Source organism: Buteo buteo, chromosome 3 (assembly GCF_964188355.1).
Source record: "Buteo buteo chromosome 3, bButBut1.hap1.1, whole genome shotgun sequence".
In the NCBI taxonomy this organism is placed as follows: domain Eukaryota; kingdom Metazoa; phylum Chordata; class Aves; order Accipitriformes; family Accipitridae; genus Buteo; species Buteo buteo.
The window spans coordinates 20,307,823-20,323,681 of record NC_134173.1 but is presented as its reverse complement, the minus strand read 5'-3'; the positions used below and the strand labels follow the sequence as shown (position 1 = coordinate 20,323,681).

Below are 15,859 nucleotides of genomic sequence, written 5' to 3'. Positions count from 1 at the left end.
CTTTTCCATTTGTATGCAATTCAATTATTTCATTTTATAAATTTAGTAATGTAGAAGGGATAGCAAGTTTTACATACAAATTATATACATATTTATCTTGCTCTTGGAACTACCAACAGTAACACTACTTGTTTAACAATACATCAAGGAACTTCAGAGAGCCTACTGAAATAAAGGTGGGGCACAAACAAACTCTATGAGATAATGATTATGCAGGGAAATCTGTAGATACAAAATTTGACTCAGAAGAGGGAGGTTAGTTTAAGGAAGTACTGTTAATCAGAATATCAAAACAAACTAAATATAGAATACAATATAAATAATACAATTAAGCTCTATCACATTAATTGTGGTAAGAATGTAAGTTCCACAGCAGATTTTTGAAGAGGCAGACACAATATGGTCTCAGGTGACTGACATGTTCACATTTCCTAGTTTACATTGAAATGCATGTATGTGTATATACATAAAGCATTTGCCATATTTTACAAGCATATGTATTAAGTGTCAATATGCAGTCTTTTTTTTTTAATGATCTTCAAGTTTTTTCTGTTAGGAGAAATACCTCAATTTCACACAGATTTTAAAAGTAGCTGATACACTGCAGTAAGGTCAAAGAAAGATGTGTCAATAAAATAACTAGTTTCACATATTACACTTAGCCATGTATTAAACTCTTGTGGTATATTCTGTCTTCCCCCAACTGCATACCTTGGCTGTATTGCATAAATTTGTACAGGAAGTGGTTTCTTGTTGCTGTTGACTTTTAGTGGAGTACTCCTGCCATTTGGGTCAGGCTTGGTTTTTTTTGTAACATGATAAAAAGATATTTTTCACATTTTTCCTGGTCACGGAATGGTAGTAAAAAGAGTTAGACTCAAGAAGAACCACTTACTGAACCTACCAGATTTTTTACACAACACAGCTTGGATCACCTTTCGTGTTTGTTTGTTGTTTAATTGCAGTTAAAAGTAACATGCTATAAAGTTTTGTCAGATAATCTCCTTTCAGTTTGTTTCCTTGTGCATTTGCCAGACTTGTAATTGTCAGTTTTGTTGCTTCTCCAGTGAGTCACTTTACAGTCTACAGAATTACTTAAGATCTAGAATTATGCTTTGCAGTAGTTAAAACAGTGGTTAACTTAGATATTCTAACTGCTGTTGCTTCCTTTATTTTTTGGAAAAGTATTAGAATGTTCATCATTTTACTGAGATTAAAGTTACTTTATTATTTTTCAGACAGTTCATACTATATTACAAAAATCCTTAGAGGTCAGCTCGAACTCCAAAACCTGGTCCTTTGGGTGGTTCAGTCAGAGAAGTAAGGCCACCAGCCGGCTCACAAGAAAAACGTCCACTCCTGAAAAATGAAAGCATTTTTATTCATTGCTGGTATTGTTATAACCTCAGATACTGTTTAATCACTGGATAGAAGACAGTTACAAATCTGATTTAAGGCTTTGGTTTTTCTTTCCTTCTTCGTATTCATCTTTCAGAAATATGTGGTGCTACTCTAAAATCAAAAGGATTCCAAATTCAAGTAGTAACAAATAGTTTCATAACTGAAATGCAATATAGGACCACTAGTTTTCTCTTTATTTAAAAGTGATGTTGATCCCAGTAATACCAAAAGCAGTATCTAATTTTAGGACTTGCACTTTGTTAAAGATGCTTCCCTGTGTTTGGAAACTATAATTGTTTTAAAGATTATTGTTCTTGTATTAAAAAAAATCATTATAGAAACTATATAGGAAGAGGTAACTGTTGTGGTTTAACCCCAGCTGGTAACTAAGCACCACACAGCCACTTACTCATTCTCCCCCCGCCCCCGGAGTGGGATGGGGGAGAGAAATGGGGAAGAAAAAAAAAAAAGGTAAAACTTGTGGGTTGAGACAAGAACAGTTTAGTAGAACAGAAAGGAAGAAACTAATAATGATGATAACAACTATAATAAAATTACAATAATAATAAAAGGACTGGAATATACAAAACAAGTGATGCGTAATGCAATTGCTCACCACTTGCTGACTGATGCCCAGTTAGTTCCCGAGCCACCCCCCCAATTTATATACTGGGCATGATGTCAGGTGGTATAGAACATCCCTTTGGCCAGCTTGGGTCAGCTGTCCTGGCTGTGGCCCTTCCCAACTTCTTGTGCCCCTCCAGCCTTCTTGCTGGCTGGGCATGAGAAGCTGAAAAATCCTTGACTTAGGATAAACACTGCTTAACAACAACTGAAAACATCAGTGTGTTATCAACATTATTCTCATACTGAACCCAAAACAACACTATACCAGCTACTAGAAAGAAAATTAACTCTATCCCAGCTGAAACCAGGACAGTAACACACCCAAGGCAAATTAATTCCTCCACACCAACATATGTGTAGTTGCACTAACAAAGAACAGTGGAAAGTAACAGGTAAGAAGAGTTCAGAAATAACCCTTTCACAAACTTGTGATCTTCCTGGGTTTCATCAGAAATCGGGGGAAAAAAAAAAAACCAGGCATTTGTTGATTTACATGATTTAGACAAAAATGCCAGCAGGTGATATCATTCACCTATTAAGTACTAAGCCAAATCAGAACTGGCTTTTTCACATTTCATGCACATCCTCTCTAGTCAGTCATCAAGAAAATGACAATTCTCAGTACTTTCAAGTTCTTTTTGGCTTTGAATATATAGAAAGGCACTGAATGCATGCCATTGTGTTCAGTAAACTAATGAATGCTTTTCAGCTGTAGGTTGTGAACTCAAATCACTGGAACAGGAATAGAGTTTCTCAAAAGGATCAGCCTTCAAGTAGTTGGCCAGTATTATACCAATATAGCATACCTTGGGCCAGGTTTGGGAACTTTGCCAGCCTTTAGCTCATCAATTATGTCTTCAATATCTTTGGGTGTCAAATCTTCCTGTAAAAAAAAATAATGGACAAAACAGAAAAAGAATCAGCAATTCTGTTAATTGCAGGATTCAAAATTCATCACATTAGTGGCTCTCTCGGGTGTGATCCTAGCATAGGTAATTTTGATCCTGTTCATAAACACACATACTGCTTTAAAGAATTAGGACAATTAAAAAGCCTACTGTCATTTTAATGTTAAAATTTTTGTTTTACATATGTGTTTTCAGCTTCCTTGATACATTAGTGAGCTGATCTCTGCTGACCCACTATACACATGCCACTGCACATACTGCAAAACGGTGTCAGCTGTGACCAAAAAAAAAATTGTGGGTACAGTTCAAGACAACAGTTCTCAAAAAATTAATCAGACTGTGATAAAATATTTTAAAAATAAGTTTTTTTAAAAAGCTGGATTCAGTCAATACATTAATTCCTTTGGTCTATGGCATCCCAAGTAAACTGTAATTCAGAAGTCTAAAAGTTCAAAAATAGTGTTAAACCAGTCCAGGCTTTCCAATAGACTTCTTTAAAGTGCTTTTAAAAGCTTATCAAATACCTTTTTACAAATTCCAGATTTATGGGCAGACCACTGTCACAAAAATGCATCACCCCACTTGTATAAATCAAGACAGTAACTGAAAGGAAAAAATACACTGATAGGATGTGATACAGATACAGATGGCAGCAAGAGGCCAAGAAACTAAAAGATGCTCTACATTGTAAGTTGTCCCTGCCAATAGGAATTTAAAGTAACTGACCAAAACTTCAGAATCTAAAACAAGTGAAAATACAAGTAACCCAGCAAAGAAGTTTATTCTTTTAAAAGGGAATGTAATACTTACATAGTAATTGTCATTTATTTGTACCATCGGTGCATTTACACAAGCACCTAAACATTCCACTTCTGTCAGTGTGAAGAGTTTATCAGGTGTTGTTCCCCCAACTTTTATACCTAAACCAATAAAGAATACTAGGTTTAGCAATGGTTATTGAACATGATTAATCAAGCATGAGTCTAAGTACTCCACAGTCTTCTCATTACTTGTATTTTGGCCTTAAAAACATTTGCATAGTTAAATCCTCTTAAATGAGTCCAAAATGTTTCCATTAAACAAAAGATTCTAATAAACTGTGAAGTCAGTCTTCAGATAGATTTTTGAGACCTCATTTACAGGTATGATTTATTAACAAATAATCATGAAATGACAATTCCAAGAAATGTAACAGCTCTAAGGAACATTTTTAGTTATCAATACAATAGAATGGAAAAACAGGGAAAAACACAGCTTTCTTGTGCTGATAATAAATGTGTTAATATACAGTGGTGAATACTGAATTCCCAAATTAACCAAGATCCAAGCATTAACAGTTAGCTACAAATTCATAAACGACTTCCAAGTTTATACATAAAGGATTATTTCCTGAACAACTACGTACACATACTTAGCTCCTATGACACATTATTGTTCTAGTGATACAGATACAGACCTTCCCCAGAGGGCACGTTAGCCAAAATAACATCTTGGAGTCTGATCTTCAACAAAATTCTCCATGGAAGGAAGAATGCTGAAAAGCAATTCTCCTCCATAGTTATTAGAAGGGGAGAAAAACTAATAAAGTCTAAGTAAGGCCCATGTCTCAGTAAGAGCTACACAATCATCCTTAATGCTTTTATTTCTCAGGCTAAGAGTTTCAGTTAAATTAAGCTATCTTTGCAGTAACACATGAAGACAAATTTCATCTAAAGAAATTCTTCACTGTGAGGGTGGTGAGATACTGGCACAGGTTACCCAGAGAGGCTGTGGATGCCCCATCCCTGGAAGCTTTCAAGGCCAGGTTGGATGGGGCTTTGAGCAACCTGGTCTAGTGGAAGGTGTCCCTGCCTATGGCAAGGGGGTTGGAACTGGATGATCTTTAAGGTCCCTTCCAGCTCAAACCATTCTATGATTCTATCACCTTACTTAAAAAAAAAAAGCCTCACAAACAACCTTCATATAGCATATACCTTAAAAATCTTACTTTGCTTACAAAAAAGTGCCATAGCATTCAGAGTCCTCTCATATATATGGGATAGGGCTTAATTTCTCAGTCCAAGAGTCATATTAGAATAATGCATTTCCTGGCAAATTACCTTTAAAACCACTTTTAAAACCACTAAACAGCACTCTAGTCAATGGCCTTTTCTGCTCTACTGTACTGAAATCCCCTTAAAGAATACAAAATCTGAAATTTGAAGTGCTTAGTACCTATTCGCCAATGATTTCACTCCATATTTTCAATACTATTGCTCTGTCCCCAGCATACAAAAAATTTTACTTCAGTATCATTAAACAAAGGTAAAAAAAAGTAAAAAGTATATTACAAATTTGTATCCTACCAAGTTTCTTCTTAATGGCTTCTAAAATACTATCAGAGTCTCGCAGCATGCAAGGTGTGGTAGTGCAGATCTGAATATGGTATTTCCCAACAGGTTTGCGATTATACATTGTATAGAAGGTTGCTACTTCATACACTCTCATGGAAGGCATTTCTAAAATTTCAGCAACCTGGAACAAGGGGAAAGCAGACACTATATTGAATTCTTACAGGGCATCAGTAAAGCCATTTAACAAACCATTTCAGTAAATAACAGGGAGGGGATGGGTATCAAAGCACAGCTGTTTTCAAATGCCAAGAAAAGACACCTGAGTTACTCTGATTGGAGTCACCCTTCTTGAGCACAAACTCCAGTAAGCCATGGATTAGCACAGCAAGGAGTTCAAGTCAATTCCCTTCCAGCATCTAGCATCACACACAAGCTAGATGCAAGAAGTCAGCCGGGTTCCAGCTTTCATTGTCATTTCCAGCTTATATTGCTCTTCTGCTGTATGAATGAATGAACTTTTACACATCTGCCCATACTAACCCGCATAAGCCTTTCAGTAAGGGAATACTTATAGGCTGGTACTATGCTCGCCTAATTCAGATAAAGCAGGTCTGTCTCAGGTTCTGTCACGTACCAGGGCTGGCCTTAGAAATGCCACGGCTACATGTGCAGACTGATGTCACAGCTAGTAAATAGGGAGTGAAGCATGATCTCCATGGAGCCAGTTCCAGTGCAAATATCCCTAACCTCATTAACCTAGAACCCTGGCAAACTACTCAGGTTGAGAACTGGCTCTGTTTTCAAAAGGGTAACTGTTTTATGTTCCAGTCTGTGTTGCAGGCAAATAACAAACCATGGAAAATATTTGTTCATTTAAAAATCTTAAGATAATTTTAAACATAGTATGAATCTGAAACTTAAAGTAACCAAAAATACTTTTCTCATTCAGTATTAATGGAGATTTGAGGCTTTATGCTACACTGTACAAACAAAGGTAAGTTGCCTTTCTCTAAATGTGCACTTAAATCCTTCAGTAATTTCTGTAACACTCACAATCCTCACTTAGCATGTATCTTGATTGAATTTAAAACTTTTCACTTTAAAACTGATGATATGACAGATTGTAACACAAAATATGTTAGATTTATTCATATGAATATAGACCAGAATTTTTTATTTCTTGGTATTTGATTACTGTCGTGCAACCTATCACTTTGGAGCAGCGTAGTTGCTTACTTGCTTGTTTTGAAACAATTTTAATAACTTGATAAGTCTACTGAGCATTTGCTGTGAGGCATTAACACTGCTCTGCAGAAGTCTTTACAGGCCTAAAGATTAGGTACAACACTGGGAATATGTGTAGTACCACTAATCTGGGAGGAGAAAAACCCCACCATCGTTATGTTTTTTCTTTCCCCAAATTCAGCAGTGAACAAAATCTTTCAAGTTTCTGTTCCTACTTCCAGGATGATTCTGGGAAAAGAGCCTATCTAAATAAGGCTCATATAATTTTTGGTTTTTTCTGTCTGTAAATGGGCTAATATTATGTAGACAATGGAGCCCTGAGTTTTCTGCATTAGTTTTCCCTTTTATTTTTTAAAATGTAGTCTCAAAGGGAATTCTCACAATTCTGTGCCACATGTAAATTCCCACGTTAGTACGCTTTGATAAATAAATGCTAATATTCTAGTAAGATATTTAAAGAAAACCATAATAAGATAATTAAGTACTAAATACCTTGTTCATAGCTGATATGGGCAACCATCCATGCTGTCTTTGGGCCAAATCTAGTACTGCCATGACAGCTGCAGACTTGTGTCCCCCTGGGTAGTTGTTTATGATTGCTTCTATTCGCTTTTTAAAGGGAGAAGGGGAAAAAAAACCGTATCAGTATTGATCTAAAGACAAAGTCTGTGTATTTAACTTTTTTTGTCCGCATACCTTTTGGTTTTCAGGTGTGAACTCAAATGGCGTATCCGGATTATTTTCAGGACTATCTCTGTGCTTCAGGAAAAGAAAAAGAAAACATGTAAAAATAGGGCTGTCAGGAGATTATTCAGGACAGATTTACTGTTATAAAACATCTTCTCATTAGACAGTAACAGTTGAATTGCTTGAATAAAACTGATATATTCCAGATAAAAATTTCATAGTAGTCAAATGATTAAATATGTCTGGGAATGTTATAAAAAATATTGATAATTATTTCATCACTTAAAAATAATGACTTATACCTGTTATTTCCTATTAAAAACATTTCTTGAGGAATATGGTGTTATCAAAATATGCTTTTTTTTTTTAACACTGTTAACACAGTTTAGCAATTATGTTCAAATTCTTCACAGTCCTCTGGTTAATACCTTAATAAACAACACAGGACTTAAATAGCAGCCCATTTTTTTCTTTCACCATGAGGCATTAACTGTAAAAACCTCAAAATTCATCAAGAAGCTTGCTATACAACTAAAACATTTGCACATTCAAACACACATTAATCCATTTTAATATATTCTTTTGATTTGTAATGGATTTCAACATTTTAATTTTAGATACAACTCTGAATCAGAATGGAAGAAGCAGAATTTTGAATTAATATTTCCAAAATAAGGTATTCTATTATATTATTTTTAAGGTGGTCTTCTAGGGAAACATCGAATTGAAACTAGTTCTTCTATTTTCAGAAAATATAAATTTGGAAGTCTTGAAGAAAGTGACATTTTCCTATAATAAAATCTTAAGTTCTGATGAAAATCCTTATCCACCAGAAAAACTTCCTGCCCAAAATTTTCAGTTACCTCTAAGCAGCTCATTATGGTATCCTTGAAACACTCATAGCTAAGTTTCATTCCAAACTTTATACAGTTTTCAAATTGAGAAAGTTTCAATTAAATGGAAAGTTTGGGGGAAAATGCAAGCTATACTTGAGGCTTGATGTTAGAAGTAATCTACAACCAGCTAATGATAAAAGCTTTAAAAATATATTTAGGAGAAAGAAATCCACTCCACTGGCTTTCACTTTGATCATTTTCTCAAGTAATCTAGGGTGATTTTGTAGTTTCCATGCTGTGTTCATATTAAGCAGTGAAGGATTTAATGAAAAATCTTAACACTGCAAGATACTTGCATACTGAAAGACTGTCATCAGTGCAGAACTTAAAATATGTATGGTCCATAGCTATTCCTGGATTTAGAAATTAATATGGAAATATTGAAAGGCCAAAAACTTAAATTATACCTGTTAGTCTAATGAGAGATTCCCTTTGCTTATCCTGTGTATATCCTAGAGCAGACAGTACTACTGCTCCCATCAATTTGAGAGCTTGTACCCCTACCACAGTTCCAAGTCAAATATAAAACTACAGTCAATATATACTTCTCCACTAAGGACGACTTTCCCCTAATAAAAGGCATTGCAGAAAGATAATCAATATCCTTTGAACACACTAATATTTTATTACGTATGAATTTATTGTTTATTGTGCGGTCTACAAGGTAACCTAAAACAGCTTTTAGGAACACAATTGCCACTATTTTAGACTGACCCTTCCAGATACAGGATTTGACTCCTTATATGTAGTGTTGCTGAGGGTTTTCTACCAATTTTAAGGAAAGTTCCCAAAAAGAGGCTGATGGAGGAAAAACTAATTGGGAATACCATGCAACTTGTAATTTTTTTTCCCTTACAGACCTGTTCTATGTCTTAGCTGCACAGATCAAATCCATGATAAGTACTTCCATAACTTAACTTTTCCTTCTCAAATTTGCATACCCATTTTATTTCAGTCTGCTATTTTGCCTTCCATAGCTATTTGATAGTTACAGTTGTACTTCATCTCAATTTCTTTTGCAAGTAAGTATATTTGATTTATTAAAATCTCCTTCTTTGTCTACAACAGCTCTTCTTTTCAGTGTATCATCTCTAAACTGGTATCCTTAAATACCCTACATGTGAGGAGGAATAATAAAGACTTTATATCTGAAGCTAGTTTGCCACACAGTCAGTTCTGTGCAGCAAGGCCCCAAAATACGTTTTAAAGGCTACAGCACAGGTGAATACAAATAAGATCATGTCACCTTTTTTTATTTTCCATTTTCCTAAATGGGCTTCGTCTCATTCTGTGCTGTGGAGAGTTTGATAGTTTTCATCAGTAGCTAACAGAGTTCTAGGTCTACTGAGCTGTTACGAATTTGTCAGTCACATGTTCCCTAGTATTCCATTTGTCTGATGACGCACCATTTATCTGAGACTTGCATGAGCTGATTTGCTCCTAAATGGTGTCAGTGCATTTCTGCCTTTTCTTAGGACACAGATTCAGGAGAACAAGATCAGAATTAAGGACACAGTATTGGAAGGAATACTATGTTAAATCACAGAGTGGTTGAGGTTGGAAGGGACCTCGAGGTCGTCTGGCCCAAACCCCCCTGCTCAAGCAAAGCCACCCAGAGCTGGTTGCCCAGGACCATGTCCAGACAGCTTCTTCTGAATAACTCTAAGGTGGGAGACTCCACAACCTCCCTGGGCAACCTGTGCCAGTGCTTGGTCACTCTCACAGTAAAAAAGTGTTGCTTGATGTACTCCAAGGCCATTGTCTCTGGTTCTGTCACTGGGCACCACTAAAAATAGCCTGGCTCCATCTTCTTTGCACCCTCCCTTCAGGTATTTATAGGCATTGGTAAGATCCCTCCTCCCCCAGTCTTCGCTAACAGTCCCAGCTCTCCCAACCCTTCCTCATATAACAGATGCTCATAAAAAGAAACTGATACATTAAGGCTTCCTCTATACACAAACTAAGTACAATTATGTCTGTACCAACTACAGCAATTTGTAGAAAAGCAAGGTCAAATTCTAGCCATGCTTTTTTTTCCCCAATTCCCTTCTTGTGCTCCCCAGTTTCCTGAAGTCTTACACAGTATGTTTTCATTCTACACATAGCTTGACTGTATCACATTTCTATTGCAGCATTCAGCCTAACCTACTTAAAGTGTGAACAACTGCACTGTGAAGGCCTACCAAAGCCACACTGCCCGCACAGATGATGGTACTCTCTCATGGAAGGTACTAAGGCTGCTGAATGTTCATCTCATTCTTTTTGCTACATCAACCTGGGCCATTTTATTATTCTTTTTCAGTGATTTAATCATCTGTCTTTCTTGACAGAATTATTAAAGAGCACTGAAGAATTAGAATAACTAGAATAATTGAGCTTTCATGTATACTGCGAAAAAGTCGGCCTGAAACTTGACCTATGCCTGTGTACCTGTGGTAAACATTAGTCCAAAACACTGTAAACCAAAATGAGAGAACTGTGTGGTATGCAGGGGAATAGACGTTTAGGGCAACAACCTGTTAGAAGTCCCAATCAAATCAGCAACTGAAATTCATTACTTCCCCTCCAAGGGTAAAGTACCCTACATTCACTATTCCAGCAAAACTCAAGATATAAACCTTCTTACGTTAAGAATAGTAGAAGTGCGCTCAGACCCAAGTATTTCACTGACCATCTTCACAAGTAACTAAACTGTAATATAGCAATTATCTAACTTTCTGTACTGAAGCCTGTGCAGCCCTATGACAAAGCCCACATCAGGGCAGTCGATGTGTTAAGGAAACTCGGTCCCTGTGTTGAAAACCACAAAGTAGAACAGTTAAGTTTTAGCTGTTAAGGAGGCTAAAGACAGATAAAAGTTAAAAATAGAGAAGGCATGTTTAAAGAAATAAAGGCAACTATTGTAAATAAAAGTATCTTTGAAATCAGGCCTTCCCTAGCCATCAGAAACATGATATATTTGGAACAGCTCTCTTAGGTTACAATGGGCAAACAATCTACCTAGTTTTAAACTTGATACACTCTTCTGGGAGTGTGATCTAGCTGCCTGTGATGGCACCAGACTGAGTTTAATTGTTGGGAAAGTCTCTTCTTGGCTGTTTCAGAATAAAAAGGAGTTTCAGTAGAAGTTTTTTTATTTCTGTATGTTTCTGATAACATGTAAAGAAAAAACTTGCATGAAAAAAGTTTGCAAAGGGATACAAGGGCGTGCAAATCAGCACTGCCTTTTAATACTAGATTTTAAGACGACCAGGTCCTCTGCCAGCGTGTCCCCTGCTATTACAAAACAAATACGCTGTATGCATTTCTCTTCCTCACCTATAGATTTCCTATATGGAATGTGCAACAAGAAGCACCAATATGCTTTGCGAAACAAAACCAAGACACTCATGTAAATTGACATACAAAGAGGACCACCACAACAGGTTAGAGTTACTCCTGGGTAAGCCTACTACTCCTCCACAAGCAGTTTTAACCAACCTTTGACACTTCATCTGCTTGTAATATTCCAGAAAACTAAAACTTTTTCTAATGTGTTTTCCCTACAGAAATCTGGGGAAAAAAGTGCCCCATTTTTTGACTGTATACAAACACTTAGCGTTGGTTACAATAATGCCTTCAGCTCAACTCAGCAGGAAGAGTTTCCCCTGAAATTTGCTGTGTTAAATAACATCTGAAATTTGCTCTGAAGGTTTTTACTTATATTTAGGGCAAACAATTACACGCACACACAGTGACATCCAACTATCTTCTTCCCATAGCCTTCTACTTCACAGACAAACCATAAAACAAACCCCCACACAAACAATTTCCTATGCTCTACTAGCAAAAATTCTGTTGTGGAATAAAAATAAAAGGAGTGAATGATGCTATTAAATAAGAGAGCTGAATATCACAAGTAGCTAACTAAAACACACACTTTCTTTTCTACTTCCCTTTCTCTATTTTCAGGCTCCTCCCTCCAGCAAATAATTTAAGCAGTTACATAAATCTTGAAAAATGCCTGGAGAATTTAGAAGGCTATCTAGCTTCATATGCCAGACACAAATATCCATTAGGGTGCCAACACCACCTTTTGCCTGTCTTCATCAACCTCAACTACGCTTGAAGTTTCCTAAGTTGTTGGCCTACCCCACTTCCTCTATTCGTTGAATACTAGCTCTCACTCCATAAATCATCAATGCCTGTTCAGTTTTCTGGAAAGTATACGAAGCATGTACTGTAATCCCATTAACTTCATCTTAAGAGAAAAGCTGTAGACAGCTGCAGAAGGGCAACAACAGCAACACAAAAAAAATCTGTCTAAAAATGCTGAGCACCTGCTTCCAATGCAGTGGTCAATTCTCTAGTGAAGTGCTGATTTCTACTACATGCTGGAAAAATGCAAAATTATTCAGCTGTTGAATTGCAGACTAGATAAAGCTCTGAATGGAGCAGAATTGGACAGAATATACCTCTGAGATGCTTCAGGTTCTCTTTAGAGCAGACAGAAAACACATCTACTTTACACATCTAAATTTGAGGGTTGGAGTTTGGGGTTTTTTTGCAATCACTATTGCTATTTATACATATTATGATAACGCCTAATGGCCTCAATTATAAATCATTATGCAACATGCTATATGACATACAATATGAACAAGCACTACACTTTTCATATGCTAGTGAACAGGGCTAGACCTGGATGTAAGGGTAATTCTGTGGCAAATTTTAGAAATCAGGAAATTGCACCTGCAGAAAGTTTCATGGGCTTCAATTACAAACTGAATTAACTTCAATAAAAAAAGAAAACAAGAACTGTTTTATAATGAAATAAGTTTAAACAAAGTCTCATCTTCAATCACATGCAAATGCTGCTAATATCACCATTACTATTAATAAACAAGAGTCTTCACTGTGTAAGAAACACAAGGCCAAAAAACTAAAACAAAACCTTTTGATACTCTATCACCGCTCTAATAAGAAGTTCCACTGAAAAAATGCTTTTTTGTAAATTCCAGCAGGCTTCTAGAGCAAGCTCTACCCATCAGAATCTTTTAGGCAGATTAAAAAAAGTGTATGCCAAACTCTTGTTACACATCCCCCTTCCAGTAAGGTAGAAAATTACTTACCACAAATAAGGTTCCTCCACTGGCATTGCACACTGCTGTTCTATGTAAGTATCGAATTTGTCTTATCTACAAACAAAAAGTAGATAGTATTAATAGTTAATAATTTACATAACTGCTAGAGACTGCTTTCAGAACCAGCTTGATTTCTACTCTAATTGTAAGCCATTAATTCTAATGTCATCACTAATAATTTGAATTAAGAGAAGAATATTAAGGGCTCTCCTGTACTAGTACAAGAGCACATCTCTTAACTCATCTTGACCTTTTCAGATAGTGTAGAAGTTAAAGGAGTTAACTTCAAAGAGATAATACTCTGCCACAGTTTAATCTAACTGCCTTGAATACAAATTCTCATCAAATATTTAATGCAGAATTTTCCAATTTGTTACTTTATAGCACATCCTTTAAAAAGTCTGCAGAAAGTACCATTATTGAGGTTCTTCTCTAGTAAGCATTTACAAGCTTCTTCAGATTTTATCTAACTGAACAGTGAGATCAGGCATAAGAGAAAACACGCATTAGGTCAGATCTGAAATCGAAGCCCAGGTACCAGTGAACTACAGCAACCTCATCAGCTCAATCTTTTCAGCAGCAGATCACGTAGCTTCACCTGCAGTGTAGTTTCGCATGATGGCTGCAGTCTTTCCCTGTGATATGATCAGCCCTTCCAGGAAGCACTGGATTTTCTATGCAGTTACATGTATTATGTTGTATGTACCTACTTCCTCTTTGCTCTCCGCTTCTGGCTCATCTGAAAGCAGCAGCCAGGGAAGCAATTTATCTCCTGCCATTCCTTGTCAGAGGCCAAAATGAACTGTGGGATACAGGAACAACTCTGTGGATTGCAGATCATTCCTGTGTGCCACCCCTTCCAGGAGACCCTCGGCCTGTTGTCCTTATCAACTAACATGAAGCACACCAAATGAACTGCACCAGCATGCCAATTTGAGTGTCCTCTGTGAACCAGACAACATGTAAAATTGAGACAAAAGACTAAAAAGTCTAAGTAGAGCATGCAAATACAGCTGAAATTCTGTAGACAATGCTGAAAGGGGCATATAAATGAGAATTTGATGCTCTGGTACAAGACCTACTAAATGCTAAGTAAATAGAACACATGCAGTTTTGGCTGTGAAGGGACCACCACCACATTGTAAGCCTCAGGTTTGTAGCTGTAAGAGGCAGTCTCCTACCAAGAGTAGCACTTCAGATGAAAATCCTTTATTCTATCGAAGGATGCTGTACTGTTTCCAAGAACCAGAATCTGTAATTTCAGACTTCAAGAACTAGGACAAGACCCCATTTTTTGCACTGGCCTAAAGGATTTCAATTGGTGTGAAAAACAATCGGATTGAAAAACAAACTTAAGGGTTTTCCTTCCAATGGTTAATCTTACATACACGGGCAAGACATAAACACTATTTCCACTTATGAAGCTTCCCAATAACCCGCAGTAAGCACCAAGCAGTTACTGCTAGAGCCTTTTTCACTTGAGGCAAGCAGTGCAACTCTAGAGCCGGTCAGGCAAGTCCGGCAGGCCCCGGGGCCGCGAGGGAGACACCCGGCAGCGGCGCCCGTTCACCGCCTGCGCCGGGCTTTCTTCCCCGAAGCCGGGCCCCGCCGCGGGGCCCCGCTGCCCGCCCACCCCCCCACCCACCCCCTCCCCGCCGCGGGCTCCCTCTTCTCCCGCGGCCTCGTCCAGCCGAGCGGGCGCCCTGCCCCGACCGGCGGGGACAGACGCGTCGCCGCAGCAGCCTCCCCCTTACCGATCGCGCGGCCGCGGCCCGCAGGGGAGCACACAGGAACATGGCGGCGACGGCAACAAGCGGCGACCGTCCGCCCGCCCGCCTTCCCTTTTTTCCTTCTCCTTGAGGCCTACGCTCGCCCTCCGCGCAGCAGCGAGGAGACCCGCCCCGCGCATGCGCCGGCGACGCCCGGCTGCGCGGGGGGAGGGGGCGGCCGCCTGGGCGGGAGCGCGCTGGCTGAGCGCGGGGGCGCGCGGCGGCCGTTGGCGGTTGGTGGCTTCCCTTGTGATGGCTGCTCGTCCAGAACGAGCGGGTCGCCGCACGCTTTACTCCGCTGTCAGGTATCACGACTGCCTGCTCTGGAAGGAGACGTTATGCGGACTGTCCCTCCTGCAGATGTTGGATTCCCGTCCTCTCAGACGTACAAGGTTTGCATCGAGTAACAGAAGCAAACCGCGAGACCTGTACCAGTGAATTTTAACCTTTTGTAACATACGTCAGTGTGAAAAAACAAATACGTTTGGAAGGAAGTATCTGTAATAAACGGGGGGAAATTGCAGAAACCGGTGAGGTTTTTTTGGTCCTCCGTTTACCTCATTTCTACCCAGTTTTGTTGACCGGGGTTCAGGTCTTGCGGCGAGGAATGCAAATGTATCTTTTTCACTGTAAAATAAATTCACATTTTTTCAAATAACAGCTAAGAAGGAAGTATTTTATATCAATGAGTACTCAGCATTTCAGACTGCAAAGCATCAGCTGATGTTCCAACATCTCTTAACCATATCCTTTCCCCTGAGGAGGCTCTCCCCTGCGCTCACCACCCTCTCATCTATCCTGGGTCTCAGTGATGCAGCCTTTTTAAATTATCATAGAATCACAGAATCATAGAATCATTTAGGTTGGAAA

The 15,859-nt window shown here is 38.3% G+C and overlaps 1 protein-coding gene across 1 annotated transcript; it reads right to left on the bottom strand.

The window, feature by feature from the left end:
- Nucleotides 1–1,202: 1,202 nt before the first annotated feature.
- NDUFV2 (NADH:ubiquinone oxidoreductase core subunit V2) lies at nucleotides 1,203–15,153 on the bottom strand. The gene is made up of 8 exons (XM_075023016.1): nucleotides 14,975–15,153; nucleotides 13,209–13,274; nucleotides 7,211–7,273; nucleotides 7,007–7,123; nucleotides 5,282–5,450; nucleotides 3,747–3,856; nucleotides 2,835–2,911; nucleotides 1,203–1,359 (listed from the first exon to the last, which is right to left on the bottom strand). Exons 1-8 carry the CDS (start codon nucleotides 15,014–15,016, stop codon nucleotides 1,266–1,268), a joined length of 738 nt encoding a protein of 245 aa, XP_074879117.1. The 5' UTR covers nucleotides 15,017–15,153; the 3' UTR covers nucleotides 1,203–1,265.
- Nucleotides 15,154–15,859: the final 706 nt, after the last annotated feature.